Genomic DNA, 17,647 nt, shown 5'->3' with positions numbered 1-17,647 from the left:
AAGCGAGAATGCGGCCCTTTCTCGCCACCACCATGGCTGAGAGTGACCGTGGAGGGATTCAGCCTCCTTGGAGGAGGGAGGGATTTTTTGCCCAGGGCAATAAAAGGCCAAGTTCCCCTGTGTATGTGTCGGGGGGGGGGGGGCCACACCTGTGCACTCCGGCCAGGGCCCTCCACGGCAGCAGCGGAATGAAGAGGGGGCCTGATGTCCTCAGAGCTCTTTGGAGCAGGACATGCCCTCTGGGCCTGCACACGTCTGCTCCAGGGCAATGTCCCAGGGAGACGTTCCTGACCACTCACACCTTCACCCCCAGCCCTGCCTGGGCCCATGACACACCCACAGCTCCCTGAAGTTTGCCTTTGCAGTTGATAATCAGATACTGGGAGACTCTTCCCAGACTCGACTGTAAGCTCCATGAGCAGTGTCCCCCCCAGAGCTGAGCACAGTGTCTGGCACATCGCAGGTGATCAATAAACCCCACTGACCGATGTACCGATGCGCATGCAGCCCCTGGGGCGGGGGATGGGGAGCCTGTACCTTGTCAAACACTCGGTCGTGCAGTGAGAAGGATGCCGTCGGCGTGGTCCTGGTGAAAGTGAAGCCTCGGGTGATACCAAACACCAGCACGGACACCGCGCTCCCTGTGCACGCCCACTGGTACACCCTCGGCCCGGTGTCTGCCAGCACCGGGCCCACCCCGCACGTGCTCATGTTGCCCTGAGGCCCACACGTCATCTTGGGAGGAAAACAAGAGGCACCAAGAATTGATCAACTGTCAAAAGAATGGGAATTTTTCAGAGAATCTTTCCAGGGAGAAGAAACTAAAAAGGGGTGCATAATTGTTAAGAATGAGTCAGGTGGTAAAATCAAGTCAGTTCCCTGTGGGGACCTCCTGAGCTTTGCATGGGTCCTCCTGCTGGGCCGCTGGGCACCCAAAGGCCCCTGGCTGACAAGGCTCAGCAGAGCCAGTGAGAAAAGCAAAGCAGACAAACCAGACCTGTACAGGGCAGCCAGGAACCACCTGCACCTCAGGATACCAGAGGTGACTCTGGGCCAGGAAAATCACAGAAGCAACAATAGCTGGATTCCACAGGCTGGCTGAGCAACATTCAGGCAGCCCAGACAGGCCAGGGGATCAGAGACCTGATGGCAGAAACCACCAGGCCTTTGGGGAGACTCAGGAGTTTCTCTGTATGATGGGCCAGCCCCCCGGGGCCCTCTTCCTTTCCTTTTCTCAGGGTGCACCTAGGAGGGCGCCGGTCCACTGCCCTGGAGTCGGCGGTGGGGAGGAGGGAGCCTGATGAACCAAGGACTCTGGGAGGGTTCAAGGAGACCACTCTTGGCTCCATCCTGCACGAGGAGAACACATGTTTTTGCCTGCATTTCTGGAGGGAGGCCATCTCCTCCTCCTGAAAAACTGGCAGTTTTGCTTTTCTCTGAGCCATGTGCTAAAAGTCAAGACTGCCTTTGGGGAGCAAACAAGCATCTTTCTTCTAAATGTCATTTTGCTGATTACAGCCATAGCGGAAATGTAAACCAGAGGTGGTGGCTGACGGATGAACATCCATAAAAGCAAAAGCATCCCTGGGGGGCTAATTGACCAAAGGACCAGCTTGAAGAGGGGGTTTTGTTGCGCTGTGGGCTATGCCCGCAGTGTCTGGTCGTGGCGCCAATGCATGGGTCAGCCATCATTGCTGCTGCCCAGTTAGAATGGCACTGGCCTACTGGGGAAGCACCACGCATGGGGAGAGGCTCCACTCTGACTCACCCCTTGGGTTCTCCAAGGAAAGGGCTCTTCATGAGCAAGCAAGGATCTGGGGGACGTTCCAGAGATGGCTGTCTTTTTGCACAGAGAAGGCCACCCCTTGGCTTCTCCCCTTGGGACTGGTCTCAGGGAGCTATGCCAAACTCCAGGAGGGCAATCGCATCCTCTCCCCTGCCCATGTCTTCCCAGGGCCTCCTCACTTTGGTTGTCATAGCAACAGAACTGTAATCTTGGAGGATGGGCAGGCAACCCCACAGCATTTCCTGGGGCTCCAGGAAAGCTTTGAAACCATAGGCCAAAAGCTGGGAGAGTTTCCAGCAAGCTTGAAAGAGAGTAGATTTATCCATCCTTCCCAGGAGGGGCCTGGCCTAGATGAGAGCTTGGGAGGCAGAGAGAGGCCCCCCAATGGCCCTACAACACATCCAGGGACCCAGTCTGACTTTTGCATGTCCTATTCCTGGAGGGGGACTTTGGGGAGCAGAGCCAGGTGGAACTCTCTGACACCAGACAGTGTCCATGACAAGATGACAGTTTCTCTTCAGAGGCAAGAAGACAGAAATCTGTGTTAGGCTTCCCCAGCCCTTCCCAGACACTGCTCAGAGGTGCCTTACAACAGAGGCTGCAGAGCTGACCCTATCCTGCATGTGCACAACTCCAGCCATGCTGCATTTGCCTGGCACAATCCTTTAAAATTTGAAGGTGGCACATACAAATTTGGATGCCCTGCTTGTCTTGAAAAATCAAAGGGGATTTCAGGAGTTGAGTTGTGTAGTCTAAGCAGCTGACCTCAGCCTTGTGGAGAGGGCTGTGGAAGGCTCATTGTATGGTGTTCAGACGCTCCATTAGCAACTGACTCAGCATTTCCCTAAGCCAAAAGGGAACTCACCTGTGAGCCCTTGTTTAACCAGACACCCAGCCACAAGTTGCTGAAGGCGGAGCTGCCAATCATCAGGAGGAAGAGGGACACCACGAAGAGAGAGAGGAAGTACCCTGCAGGGGAGGGTAGAGGGCCAGGGGTTACAGAGGCCAGGGGGCTGTGGTGGGCTCCTCTTCCTTGGGTCCAACCCTGGTGGGAAAATCAAAGCCTGTAGGAAAATGGCCTCTACCCCGGGAACCACTTTCTAGGCTGATGTGACAAGTCTGAGTGTTAGGTCCCTGAACCCCCAATGAGGACATCTGTTCCACCTGGTTGGAACATGGGTCCAAATTGTCAACATATTAAAAAAAAAAAAAAAACAAAAAAAACACACCACTATTCACTTTAATAGAAGTGACTCAGTATTTTAAAACAAACAAATAAAACCCCAGCCTTGCTGAGGGGAGACAAGGAATGAAACTATAAGGTACGTTTTGCTCATGGAGATGACTCTTGCACTGAAGGCAGACAACGAGCGGGTGCCTGCTGTCCTCAGAGATTAGAGAGCGAGGTTACACAAGAACCACAGCTGGGTCATGCTGCTGTTCACTCAGTTTCAATAAATAGAGTCTGGCAGCTTTAATGGAGACAAAGGATGATTCCATTTAAAAGGCTGTTTTATCAGACTTTAGATTTTTAGGGGGAAAGAATAAAAGCACTGATAAATGACCCTAGCATAAAGAGAGTAATTGTTAAAGAAACCATAAAACATGAACCCAACAGTTTAAGAAAGAATTTTTTAATGCAAATTAAATCAAGAAACCCGTTGTTTTCTACCGAACCTCCAGAAGCCTTAATGTACGTGTGATAAGTTTTCCAGGTCACGGTTGCTCCCCGGGGGGACTCAGTCTGGATGAGCTGGTGCAGAGGAACGGTGGGGACAAACACAAGTCCTGCGGCGCCCCCCGGCGGGGCAGGTCCCCTCCCGCCCACTCCCAGCCACCACTAGGGCCAACTGCCATCCTTTCTTCCACCAGCCCTATGCTTTGAAATTTCCAACATACTTTTGCTCATTTTGTTTTATTTGGTCCTCATTACAGCCCTGTGAGGCAGGTGGTTTTCCATGTTTTGAGAAATATATTTATTAAGCACGTACTGTGTGCTCAGCCCTGGGGAGACAGGGGTTGTCTTGATCTAGTTCTGCAGAAGCAGATCCTAAGAAGAGGATGTGAACACATGCAGTTTACTCCAGAGCTAAAGCGTACAGGGAAAGGAAGGCAACAATAAAAGGTGTCTCATCAAGGCAGCAGCACCCATGGGCGATGGGAGCTTAACCCAGCATAGAGGAATCTCAGGCTGGGGCAGAACTACAACTCAGAGGTCTTTCTCATGCTCAGCGGGACCTGGGATGTTTCTACACCAACTCCCGTTGGCCACTGGGTGAGGGCTCCCCCCAGGGGTTAATTCCCCAGCCCTTCTACCTTGACCTGCAGCTGGCAGCTACTAGAGAGCCCCAGGCAAAGGGATGCAGGTGTGGCAGCTGTGTGCGCAGAAGTGCTAAGGGCACCCACACCATCTACTACAGGGCCAACAAGAAGACATCTACCATGGAGCTCACACCATAAGAAACCTGGGGCATCCTCCCAGGTGGATTCCTGATTCCCTCCACGTGGCTGTGCCAAGTCCTCTCCATTTTCCAGAGGGTGAGGGCAAATGACCGTCAAGCTCTCATTGAAACAGCTTTCAGAGGTGCAGAGAGGCTGCCTAAGAGCTCCCAGCAGCCAGGATTGAATGCATGTCTCTTCCCTCTCCTACACAGAGCATGAAAATGTCCGCTCCAAAGCAGCATGCTGTAGTTATACCTGGCTCTTGTAAACAGAGATAAATAGAGCCAGACAAGGGGGCCCCCCTTCGCAGGGCTCTCTGCATCCCGCCCTGGCAAGGAAAACTGTCCCATCTCAAAGGCGCCTCCATGAATAGAGCTGCCATTATCCTCCCTGCCTGGGAAAACCTCGCGTTTCTTTGAAATGTTCAGCCTGGCTTCCACTCATTGTGTCTCCCTCTGGGGCTGCAGCATGAGGGGGTCACCTCGATGGGTCGGCAGAGCCTAACGAATGGCACCCTAGAGCATAAAAGGAACCGTCAGATCCCCTTGCAGCCCCGGTCCAGTCAGCTGTGTTGCTGATGGTCTGCTCACCTTCGCTGCCCTTGGAAAATGCCCTCGTGCCAGCCCAATGGGCCGTCACCTTCAACCCTTCCCTTCCTATAGCTCTCAGAGCATTTAATTTCACTTTTTCCCTTTCCTCTCCAGAGAAGAGGGATGAGGAGGAGAAGAGGAGCAGGATTTACTCTCCCCACAGGACCCCAAATCCTGAGCAGCCTGGAGCTTTCCTGGGAAAGCATGGAAGAGACTACAGGGCCCCCCACTTCAGCCTCGGCCGCCTCCAGAGCGATAAAAATACATTGTTTTTCCAAATGGGCACGCATTTGTCACAAGCACCATTAATGGTGCCAACTTTCATCGATAAGAAGACTCACATTTTTTTCCCACATTTTAGCATCTCTGAAATCAGGATGTGTCCCATTCGGTAGTATGCCATATCATCTAATTGGCAGAGACTTTTCTTAGTGCTACGTAAAATGATGGTGTTCTCAAAATGGATGGCATCTTAAATTTGTTGAAATATACTAAGGGTTTTTTTCAGCTACGCATTTTTGAGGGACCTTGCTGTGGGCACTTTGAGCTAGGGGTATTTTGATCTCTGCCCTCTCAGTGCCCAGTGAGGGGCAGGGCACAGAGTAGGTGCTCAACAAATGTTGAATGGATAAAGGGATGGAAGGCAACAGAGTCTAAGGAGGAGAGGCAGCTTGGCCAGCCTGGTTCTCGCCAAGTTTATCTCCCACATCTCTCCTCTCTGCCTTCCTGGAATTGCCTGATGCCCTCAAGCCCAGGTCCTCGCCTTTCCCCTCCTTGTCACCAGAGTGTCCCTGGCAAACTCCTACATATGCTTAAAGGACCAGTCCAAAGGTCACCTCCTCTGTGAAGCCCTCCCTGACTTCTCACTCCCACCCCAGCTCCCCATTACTCTTATCACAGTTTCCCATGATTATCCTCTTGCAGGTGGCTCCCACCAGACCAAAAGATTCCGAGGACAGGGGCATATTTTCTTTCTCTCCCCAGCCTAGCTTAGTGCCTGGCACATAGTAGAATGCTGAGTCCTTTTGTGGAAAGAAGGAATAACCTTATCCCATCTAGATCTCTTCACGGCTGCATAATTCTTTCTCAATGCTCCGCATAAAGACTGGGAAGCATCTCCTGTGTGCGCTTTTGCGTGTAATTAATCTCTGTGCATTGCTTTGATCTTTCCAACTAATCATCATCATCGTCATCATCATCATAACAAAAACAACTACTGAGGGTTACTATATGTCAGGCACTGTGTTATTCATTCTATGTACAGTTTCTAATGTAATCTTTGCAAGAACCTATGAAGTTGGTACTCTTATGTCCCCCATTTTATGGATTAAGGAACTAAGGTTCAGAGTGGCCAAGTACCTTGCTTCAAAGTCATAAAACTAGTAAGTGGTTGAGCCAGAATTTGGACTCAGGCAGTTGAGCCCCAAGGCTCACACTATAGTAAACCACATAATTCTAGCTGCCCCAAAGGACATACAGCGTGCCTACACTTCTCTGTCCCAAATGGTAGGTGCCCAACAAATAGTTAAGAGTATGTAACTGAGGTAATGAAAGGTAAACACCTTTTATGTCTACAAACTCTGATTCTGTTTCAGGTTCTTTTCCGTCATGTTACTCATCTCCTGGAGCCAAAACTAGGGTGAGAAATAAAGAGAGATCTGTGTCCACTCGTGAGCCGTGGGTGATAAGAGAGGCGTGATTGGAACTCTGATTGTACCAGTGTCTTCATCTCTCTCAGCAGGACTCTCCTTAAGGGCTTCCACCACTGCTCCATCATAAATGTGCTCAGGCTCCTGGAGACAAAATGAAATTCCTCTGAAAATGAAATGACAGAACTTCTCCAGGCCAGAAATCCTGAGGGAAGGCAACCAATCTCTTGCACCCAAGGCCGAAGAGTTTTACCTTGAATCGCAACCCTCAGAGTTTGTGAATCAGTTTTGCATAGAGTCCTCTCTCCTCCATTAACTGTTCCCTTCTCACAGATCTCTCCATCTTTCAACAAGATGACTTCATCACAATACTCCAGGAACTGCAGAGATATTAAAGCAATCTACAATGAGCTTCTGCCTTGGAAGAGAGGGAAGAGAGCCATGCCAGACTCCCATTCAGCAGTGTCCCAGGCTCATCTGGTCCAGGGGTTCTCAACCTTGGCACCACTGACATTGAGGGCCAGATAATTCTTTGTTGGGGGGTGGGGTGGGGTGGGGACTGACCTGTGCATTGGAGGATATTTAGCAGCCTCCCTGGCTTCTACCCTCTAGATGTCAGGGGCCCCTCTTCCCCCAGGTGTGACAAGCAAAAGTGTTTCCAGACATTGCCCAGTGCCGGCTAGGAGGCAAAATGGCCCTCAGTTGAGAAGCACTGATTTAGTGCCCACGGGTCTCATGAGTATAAAAGAGACCTTTGGTTGCCACTGTGAAGCATATTGAGCCTTCCTTTGCTATTGCTTCCTACACGAGCTGCTGTGCTAAGAAATCTCATCATGGAGACTTGGAGTATGAAATTGACAAAGTCACTGCAGCCAAGATTTGGTGGAGAGGGGAAATATGACCTCAGAGATGGCTTCCCTCTGTTGTAACATTACAAGCCCACCTCATCATCCTCATCTAGCCCAGGAGATGTAGCCTACCGTGCAGTCTCCGGCCTCCAGGCCACACTAGCTGGCCTGAGGAGTTTACACCAGCTTCATCTGTACGATAAAAATATAGCCACATTTAATGATAGCATCCTACATTTTGCCCAAAGCACTTCTGTTTTTCTAATTTGAGTTCCCTTCATTTCCATATCATGCCTGAAATCAAAGAGTTGCTAAGAGGAGTTTCCTTTCATTTTGAAATGAGACCAAGCTCTCCCCATAGGATCAGCCCATCTAGGGGCAGGAAGACCCTCTTAGAGGTGGACAAGATGCTGTGAGATCTAAGATGGTTCAGCCAAAACAGGGCCTTGAAATACAGGTCTTTCCCCTGTGCTTTGGGGTTCACCCAAGGTCAAATCTACCTTTGATGCTCTTGAAACCCTGAAAGAAGTAGCTACATTTGGTCATTGTGCATCTGATTGGGTTTGGGGGGAAGAGGGTGGTGCCCAAAAGGCCAAATGACAGCAGTTTCGCTTGGCTTTGGACAGCTCCAGCCTTTCTGCTTCCTTTGTACTAACTGCCCTGTCCACTTTCCCAGACAGCCCAAGGAGGGACAGTCCGGCTTTTAATGTCCAGTTGAGACACTTTCTGACAGGGCCATTTTCCTGAAAATCACCTCTCACCTTTGCACAGCATCTTCTAACTTTCAAAGGCCGATCTCGTCTCCTATCTCTCAGTCTCCCACAACCCAGTGAAGAAAGCAGGCAGCATTATTATCCGCCCATTTCTCAGATGTGGAAACTGAGGCACAGATGTAGGGGCACACATTCCAGCCCCTGAAGCTCCTGGTGCAGCTCCTCTGGCCAGCAAGCTCCCAGTTCTCTCCAGTGAGACTAGGTGTGATCTGAGCAGCTTTGTTCTGCAGACTCACAAAATCTGGCCCCAGGTTGGATTTCAGTGGCAGGCCAGCCGCCTCATTTCATTTGTTTCCTCAAGTAATAGAAGGGCAATGGTCCAGCCTGAGCACTTGGAGGCATACAGATTGCCCGCGGGCCCTAGAGTAAAAGCAGCCCGAGAAATGTTCTGGAAAAGCCCACAGGCTCCAGGTCCGGGCTCCGAGCGCCTCCTCCCCAACAATGGATGGCCGGACTGAGACTCCAGTGCCATCTGGTGGCTGCCTGTATTTTTCAACACGCAAAAAGTAAGATGAAACGACCTTGGTGAAAAATAGTGTCTCCGAGGCCTCCTGGGTTCTTGCCTGAGTTCATACCGCTGGTGAGTGAGGTTCAGAGATTGGGCCAGGACCAAGGTCACATTCTCCCCCCTTGAGGACTCCTGCAAAGACAGCTCTGACCCACATCTGTCAGGTGCTGGGAGTCTCCCTGTGCACCCCCAGGACTCCAGGAGGACAGCCCTCCCTGCTACACATGGTCTCCAGGGACTGGACCCTTGCAGTGCAGAGCTGTGGTCACCATAGTTAGCACCCTGGCTGGGCGAGAGCCCGTTCCCAGTCACCTCATGGGGGCCCAGAAGAAATCCAACCTTCTCCTCACCCTGGTCCCTGCCCAGCAGAGGAACGAGGAGCTCTTGTCTGCACCAGCCCAGCTGGCTGCTTCCTGGAGGTGACAGATGCCACTCAGAGGAAACCTGAGCAATCCCCACATGCAGAATTCAGATGCTTGGAGCTTATTCTGAGGTCTCTAGCCCTCAGCAAACAGAGGCAGAGGCTGGGGGCAAAGCCACAGGTATAGGAAGGCCTGGTTTTCCTGGGTCTTGAAGAAACTTTTCCCTCTTTGGCCGGCCCTTCTGGCCACTGACAGAGGAGCCTAAAGATGCTGGCTACGGCATCCTGTAGCCACGGCAACTTCATTTGCTGCCAGCTCCCATCCCAGCTTGACTTACCTTTGCAAAGGCTGAGAGTCCTGCCTCTTACCCCTAGTTTAACATTTCCCCACAGGTGGCAGGAGAGTCAGAAGACAGGACTTCTGCTGCCTCTGCTCCAACTGACCTCTCATTACAGGCCAGTCCTGTGGGCTCTCTCCTCCTGCAGGGGACGCACACGCATGTGCGTGCACACGCATGTGCGTGCACACGTGCACACACACACACACACACACACACAGCACATCTCTGGGGAGTCACTGTAGGACAAGGGTAACTTGGCTTATCTCAGGGTAGAGAGGGGTCCTGGCTTCCCACCAGGCATCCAGAACCCTTTACATGGGGCTGACACAGTAAGAACTGTCCCCACTCTGCCAAATTCCCAAGCTCACTCAGGGGATTCAGTCAGTCCCTTTCCTGGGCAATATTCATGTTCCTAAGCCTGAGAGCGTGTCTCTGGGCAGGGAGAAGCTTCTTGCCTTAGTCCCGAAGTCCTGGTCTCCAGCCTTTTTCCCCTGGGGAGTGATGCCAGGGGTATCTGGGCCTCTCATCAAGGGATCTGTCATCCCCTGCCACCCCACACCCGGGCACCCCTGGCCTCAGGCCTGCCCAGCCCTTGCGGGAGGAAAGGTTGGTCTAAATGTTCCTACCCGACTTCCCATCTCCGCACCATCAGTGGTCCAGAGCTGGAGAAGGTGCCCCGTGTCCACCCCACAGGTAGGGGTCAGTGGTCCAGAGCTGGAGAATCTCCCTCTGATGGAGGAAAGGTCTTGGCCCCACTGAGCCCAAAAGTAGGGCAACGGAAGCATGCACAGAGAGGAGCAGGCAGGTCTAGGTGCGAACCAGGATGGCCGGGGCCGGTCATGGTGTCTCCTGTGCGCCTCTCCCCTTCCCTGACCTGGTCCAGGTGAGGACAACAGGTTTAGGCAGAAGAGGAGACTCTGTGAGCATCAAGTGCCACGCCCATTTCATGACCTCACGGGTCCTGCTGGTCCCAGTCACCTGAGCTGGTGGGTCACCAGGACGATGGTCTTCCTCCTGAGCGCCTCTCAATGCACTCCTCAGAGACGTGCTTCCCCACATGGGCGTCCACAGCCGACAGCGGGTCATCCAGCAGGTAGATCTCATGGTTCAAGGAGACGGCTCGGGCCAGGCTGATCCTCTGCCTCTGCCCCCCAGAGAGGTTGAGGCCCCGCTCCCCGATCTGCAGACAAGGGCAATGCTACTGTCATTCACCGGACCCCATTCCCCACCCCGCAGTCCTTGCGGACCAGGAACTTCCTGAAGCTTCTCTAGATTCTTCTGCAGACTGCTCATCACCCCTTTACAGGAACCCCCTGGCCACACCAGGTACCCTGGAAAGCGGAAAGCTCCACTTCTGCAGGCAGCCTGGTGGGCAGTGGCAAATAGGGAAAAGCTCCTTCCATTGCTGAGTGAGGGGTACCGGGCTCACAACAGCCCCATCCCAGTGCAGTCCTGTAGGGAGGGGCTACATCTTGACCGCTAGCACCAAAGGGCATTGTTGAGCAGGAAGCTCTGGGCAAGTGGACAAGCGAACAGGAAGGAAAACTGTCTGGGAGAAGAGGGACAAGGGGTTTCTATTTGTTTACCTGTGGATCAGCTCCCTGCCCCCACTAGGCAAGTCTAAGCTCCATGAAGATAACAGACCTGTCAGCCTTTTTCATCATTACATCCCTAAGGCCCGGCACCACACCTGGCCCAGAGCAGGTGCTCAATAAACATTTGTTGAAAAGATGAAAAGCTTAGGTTGCCTACTTCAGGTGATTCTATCCAACTGACCCCAAAGTGAGCCTCCAGGAGTTCAGCCAGGTGTTGTGCTGAGCACTGGGGCTGGACACATGAAGTGGGACCAGAAAATTCCCCTATCTACTGGGAACTTGCATCTTAGCGGGGGGGGGGCGGGGGGTGTGTGGTTAGTTATACACATAATAATGGCACAAAGCAGAATTTAACGAGTGCCAACTGAGAAGCATAAACTAAGTACTTTGGGGCAAATTAGTTTAGACTCTGGGTCTGGGGAAAGTCTTCCTCAAGGGTGTGGATTTGGGGTGGGACCTTGAAGGGTGGTAACTGGCAGAAGCAGAGGTCTAGAGCCTGGAAGGCGAGTGCACACCTAGGCAGGCAGGTAGGGGTGGGTGGAAGCAAACCCTGGCAGGGAGGTCAGGGCTGCAGTGGCTGTGATGGCCATTTCCTTGATGCAGGCACACGGAGGTACCAGCAGAGAATGACAATGTGCTCTGAACTGGGCTTTCTTCAGGATGCCTCATTCTTTGGGCTCCTGGGCAGAGGGGGAAGACTGGGCAGAGGGGGAAGTCTGTGCAGAGGGTATACTGGGATGGGAAGACAGAAGGTGGCCCGGTGACTCCCCTGGGTCACCTGAGTTGGCAGGCTCAGCCCAGGACCCCGCCAGCCCTTTAAACAAAACCCTGGGGGGCAATGTTTGGAGATGACCCTTATACTCCTGGGCGGGCAGGTCCAGTGAGGCAGGAAGGGGACCTTGAGCCTCTAGCCACAATGCTGTACCCTTGATCTCTGTCTTAGGATGACAGAGCTGGTCCAGGAGGTGAGGAGGCACCTTTCACCAACAACCTTCCCTGAGATGACAGGCAAATTGGAAGTGACCCCAAGAGTGACCGGGCTGAGCCCAGCACAAGTGGAGTTGGTGTCACTTCCATTGTGATATCTCCCAAGAAAGGACCCAGGTGGAGAATGCAGAATGGTAGAACCTGACTTTCCCCACATTTCCTGGGATTTTTCTGTCCTCTGGGGCACACGGATACGAAGGAGCTGGTGCCTGCAGAGCTTCAGCCCATTGGACCTGGCGGTTGATCTGCCGTGAGCCGCTGTGGGGCTGAGCTCTGGGTTCTACTCACCTCAGTCAAGTCTCCGTAAGGTGGGCTGCTCAGGTCCTCCTGAAGGGCACAGACACGAACCGCGTGCTGATACCTGTGGGTGGAAAGCTAGAAGTCAGCACGGTGAGAAAGACCCCACGTCCGTGCAGCCCTCGTTGCTCAAAAGGTGCGCTGGCGTCATGGGCAGGCGAGGAGGCGGCTGATTGCTTGGTCTTTGATGCCCAAGGGCAGCTTCCCCTTGACCTCTGCCCCGCTTACCTGATGCAGAGCTGACTTGGGAGGGCCCCTCTGCTCACAGGCTTCCCGCCATTCGAGAAAGATGAAATCAGTGCACATGAAACACCTGAAGGGAAAATTGCTCGTGGGAGTCAGAGCAGGGAGTCACCAGTGAGGGCTGAGGTCGCTGCAGGAGGGCTCCCAGAGGCCGCAAGACCGCTAGTAGACGAGAAGAAGTGTGCGGGTGGTGCCAGCTTAGCGTGAGCAGGCAGATCACCAGTAGCTGCCCGGCAGGTGGCGCACTACGTCCTGGCAGCACTGGACGCCCTGAACATTGTGCCCATGTATCAACTTTAGGGCTGGTGTGCCTGGTGGTTAAGACCGGTAGCTTTGGAATCAGAACAATCTGGGTTTGAATCCAGCTGGGTAACCTTGAACAAATGACTGTACCTCCCTGATCCTCCCTCTCCACTCTACACAATAGGCTAATAGCTCTCACTGGGTTGTGAGAAGCGGGAACACACATATCAAGCCAAGAGCAGGCTGTCTGGTGCGCAAATTCTCCATCAGCGGTAGTTATAATTAATGTTATCACTTTTGCCAATCTTGGACTATGAGATTCAGACTGCTCAGCACATCTTCTTGCCAGCTCCACCCCCATCTTAAACTTCCTCCCACCCTCCTGCTTCCTGTGGTCCTGAGAGTCTCAATATCCGCCCCAGGAGCAGAACCCCTGCTAGAGAAGCCACATAGGAAGGGTGCTCAGTCCATCCTTCAAGGCCCAATTCAAGCGCCACCCTCTCTTCCCTCTTGTGATCTCTGCTGCCTCTGAACAGTCCAGCACAGTCTCCTGCCCTTGGCGCATTCCTCCTTGGCCCATTGTGCATCTCCTATAACCCTTTACAGACTTGAGCACCTCAAGGGCAAAGTTACATCTGAGCCACCCTGGTGGCCCACGTGGCCCTGCATAGTCCTGTGTCTTGCAGGTATTTGGTAAATATTTGCTCTCTGACGTCCTAATAATAAAAGACAGGAATCCCTCCCTCTAGTCTGCTTCTGGGGAAAGAGAAGCCATTCCAGGCGGGGTTGGGAGGAGGCACAGGCAAAGGCAGTCCAAGAGATGCTGGGCAGAACAGTTCGGCTGGTGCCAAGGACTCCCTGACTGAGCCTCCTGATGACAGGATGTCGTGGCCTGGAACAAGGAGGGGAAGTAACAGATCTCTTGCAGAGAACCCACATGCTGGCCGATGTCGTCAGTAAGGATAGAGTTTGTGGGTTCAGGCAATAAGACGTGAAAGTCCAGACCACAGTTAAAGAGCTGACAGCCAGATTTGTAAAACCAACTCCATTTGTCTTTCCTTCAGCATCGTGGCACCTGAAGGGGGTTGTCAGGCAGTTCCAGTGGGAACAAATGATGCTGGCCTGGAGTTTCTCTGACATTTAATAGCTTTGACCTTTGGCAGGTCAACTCTCCTCTCTGGGCCTCAACCTCTTCATCTGTAGAATGGGGATATGATGCCAGGATCTCCCTTATACGGGTGGTTATGGGACTCTAACGAGAGAATGTACATGGCAGCATGCCAAACTCGGCAAAGAACCTTAGGAAGCTATTTCCAGAGCTTAAATATAATGGTCCAAAGTGAATTCAAAAATTATGACTTGAACTTTGTTTTCATTCCATTAGATCGTTTTGAGGACATCAACAGTGATATATCCTGATAACTGGTGTCAATTAATAGTTTCAGGGCTGACTAATTGCACACCTGCTGCGCTCAATTTCAAGGAAAGTTCTTGTTACTTGGCCTAAAGCAAAATTGCCAGATTCCTCTTCCTCCAGTCAGACAGCATATGCACTGTTACAGAGAACCGCAGAACATATGCTACTCTGCACTGGGATTGAGTGGCGATTCCGTACATTTCTGAGAGCGTGATCACAGGTCTGCAGAAGGCACTTCTCCTGAACTCTTGGATCAGGAAGAGAAAAAGCAACACCCATTTGGATCTGACAAATGTTTAATCAGAACTCATTAAAGAAACCCAGTTAGCAATCATTACCAATGGCATCAGCATCTGTAGCAGATTATACCAAATACTAAAATGCCTCATGCTTTCAAAGTTAATATTACCTTTGGTGATCATACTTTTCTGCAAATAATATGTTTTATCTCACATTTCCCTGAAAGATCCATGCTTGCTGGGAAACGTAGGCCAGAGTCCCGCTGACGGCCACGATCCCTTGTTGTAACTGCATCTGGAGCAACAACACCAGAGAACCTTCCGAAGCCAGGCCTCACCACCTTCTCCTCGGGGACCTATTGCACACTTGCCACCCACTTACTGTATGAGCACTAATTCGGAAGGTGCAAGAGGGTGACAAGCTGTCTTGCCACACACTGCAAAGCCCGGCTGTGCAGACCAAGGGTCTCAAAGTCAAACATCTGCGAGAGGCCGGGTGGGAACGTTCCAGAAGGGGCAGAGGTGAGCCCTGTGCTCTGGAGAGCACAGGCTGCAGGGCTGCTGCTGGCACACGTGCACCTTTGTGCAGCTAGGATGAGATGCTTTCTGAGTAGACCCATCACAAAGGCTCCCTCTTCCCCCAGGTGCACTGGCTAGACCCCACCCTCCCCAGCCAGGCCGCCAGGGAGAGGGCACAGCCTGCACTGCTGTGGATGGTGGCCCTGGCATGTCCCATCCTAAGGAAGCAACCTTGACTCCATTGCACAGTTGGTGCCAAGCAAGGATGCAAGCCTGCTGTGGCGAGTTTCTGAGTTTTCAAGAGGAACGGAAAGTCTAGTTTCATGTGGAACTTCTGAACTTTCAAAACAATGAGGAATCCAATTAAGGAACATGCCTGGGCTCCAGTCTGTGACCCTGAGTACCCACGTTCATTTAAGATGGCCCTTCACGGTGAGCCTCAACAGATAACGGGAGAGGCTAGTGGTGGTGCCATGTTTGTAGCTGTCAGGAAAGGGAGTTTGAGGCAGGCCGTGGTGCTCAGGGCTGGTGCTCATGGGCCAGTGGCAGTGTGTTGGGGACAGGCAAGGACGATAGCCAAGATGGCCGAGGGATGTGACTCCGTTCCTCCTCAGGAATGGTCTAAGGGATAGAGAACATTGGACTTGGAGAAGAGAGAATAATAATAACAACAACAACAACAACAACAACAACATAATAATAGCTAAAATGAATAGGGTGTATGCCAGGCACTGTGTTAAGTACATATAAAATGCTAATCACTGTGGCTGGCGCTGGGAATTGTCCTGTAACTACTATTATATCAGTTTTCTCATTTAATCCTCATCACAGCATCCTTAGCCCCATTTTACAGATGAGCCAACCAGGGCTCAGAGAGGTGAAGTGACTTATCCACGCTCATGAGGCTGAGACAGCTGGTGAACCCACGCCGTCCAGAGCCCACTCACTTAACCCAGTGACCACGTGAGGGGCCTGATCCCACCACTGTCACATGGGAGATGGATTCTGCTTTCTCTGGGACATTCCACAGGAGCAGGCCATAGGGTAGAAGTTAAAAGGAGGCAAATTTCACTCCCATATACCTCAAATCTCTCTAAAGAGATAATGAGTTCTCCATCACTGGAGGCATCTGAGCAGAGGTTGGCCCATCTCTTATAGGATTCAGTGGAAAGGACTCATGTTATTAGGTGGAGAATTGGGCTGGGTCACCTGCAATGCCCCTGCCGACTCTAGGGTTATCAAAGGCACTCACGCTGAATCCCAGAGCCTGAGGGACCGCCACAGCTCTCCTGACTCAGCCCCCGCCTCCGCCTTCAAGCAGGGAAGGAGTTGTCACTCTTTGTACAAATGAGTCAGCTGAGGCCAGAATGAGTCACCCTGGTCTGGAGGGGCTCTTCTGAGCCTAGCATCCCCCTGTCTCTATTGCAGGCAAAGGCAATCCCAGGTGCCCAACCTTCCCTTTAGGAACACAGAGTGGAGAGAAAGAGAACTTAATTCCTTTCCCCAGAAAGTTTCTCATTCATTTGGAATGAGAAGCCTTGGCAACTGTGAACTATTCATTTACTGTGGATACAGTGAATGGCTTGGCCATTTCCCTGGGGTCAAGCAGCTAGAAGTAGCAGACAAAGGATGAGCGTCTGCCCGCCCTCCCTTGCTACCACAAGGTGTGCTTTGGTTCACACATTCATTCAGCCCCTCCTCCATTGAGAAGCGGATGCTCGGGGCAGACAGTGGGGAAACGGAGATGGATCTAATGTCACCGAGAGTCGCAGGTTCCCGGGTTTTTCCCCCGCCAAGCTGCCTGGCCGGCCTTTCTATTTGGCATAGGCCAAGCATGTCATGAGAGAACCATGGATTTAATGACCCATCGCTTCCTTTGACCAAGATGGAGCTCCAGGCAAGGAAGCTATCGCTGCTTAACTCATGTCCTCAGGAGGCAAACCGGGGAGGGCGCGTGGAAGGCCCGGCCCCGCCTGCCATGGGCCTGGGACTGCCAAGCGCATTGACCTCCTGGGCATCAACGTTAACTAGGAGCACAGAGTCCAGTGCGGCCGAGCCCAGGGCCCCAAAAGCGGCCGGCAGGGAACCACTCCATCGTCACAACGCTCAGCACACAGCTTACCTGTCCTAGGAGAGCAGCGAGGAGGGCGCTCTTTCCACTTCCAACATTCCCACAGATGCCCAAGACCTTCCCCTACCAGAGAAACAGAGAAAAGACAGTCATTCTCCCAGTTCTTAGAGGGTCACCACCAAACTGGCCAGGCCAGGCAGGGACCAGTGGGGCACTGCTGGCTCTGCGAGGTGGCAGTTGCAGCCTCGCCCCCCAACCCCGATACACGGCCTCATAGGAGGCAGGGGCCTCAGTCTTAATTAAGAGCCTCCTCTGCACAGCCCAGCACAGCTCCCGGAGGGCTTCTAGAAATCATGTATACGCACTGATGCAGAACAGCCTTGCGCTGCTCTGGGACACACAGGCCCTGAACATGACGGTGGTCCTGTGCCGACTGCAGGAAAGTAAATCTAATGGACGTCAAAGGCTGCACAACCCAGAGGGACAGTGACAGCCTGCAAGTACAGAAGGCTGGGTGCTTTTTAAAAGTCCTCTTAAAGCATCCTTCCTCCATCACAACTCAGTCTGAAATAACTGAGCAGTTATGCTGTTCCAACATGTTGGGTTCATGGATTTTTCTACGGCCGCAGATTTATTAATTCAACTAACAAGTCATTGCTAAAGCCTGCTTTGTGCCAGGTGCTGTTCTGAACACCAGCAATAGCACAATACAGCAAAGAACATCACAGTCAAAAGTCT

General features: G+C 52.3%; 1 protein-coding gene across 1 annotated transcript in view; it reads right to left on the bottom strand.

The window, feature by feature from the left end:
• ABCC12 (ATP binding cassette subfamily C member 12) overlaps nucleotides 1-17,647 on the bottom strand; it is a 58,809-nt gene that overhangs the window by 18,785 nt on the left and 22,377 nt on the right. The window contains 12 exon segments of the mRNA XM_068527619.1: nucleotides 538-735; nucleotides 2,652-2,755; nucleotides 3,464-3,574; nucleotides 6,381-6,455; nucleotides 6,530-6,611; nucleotides 6,721-6,784; nucleotides 6,786-6,853; nucleotides 10,282-10,319; nucleotides 10,322-10,478; nucleotides 12,169-12,241; nucleotides 14,490-14,614; nucleotides 16,961-17,032. Of these exon segments, the coding sequence (XP_068383720.1) occupies nucleotides 538-735; nucleotides 2,652-2,755; nucleotides 3,464-3,574; nucleotides 6,381-6,455; nucleotides 6,530-6,611; nucleotides 6,721-6,784; nucleotides 6,786-6,853; nucleotides 10,282-10,319; nucleotides 10,322-10,478; nucleotides 12,169-12,241; nucleotides 14,490-14,614; nucleotides 16,961-17,032 (1,167 nt within the window).

This window comes from Eschrichtius robustus, chromosome 19 (assembly GCF_028021215.1).
Source record: "Eschrichtius robustus isolate mEscRob2 chromosome 19, mEscRob2.pri, whole genome shotgun sequence".
Classification (NCBI taxonomy): domain Eukaryota; kingdom Metazoa; phylum Chordata; class Mammalia; order Artiodactyla; family Eschrichtiidae; genus Eschrichtius; species Eschrichtius robustus.
This window is presented reverse-complemented; position numbering and strand designations above follow the sequence as displayed.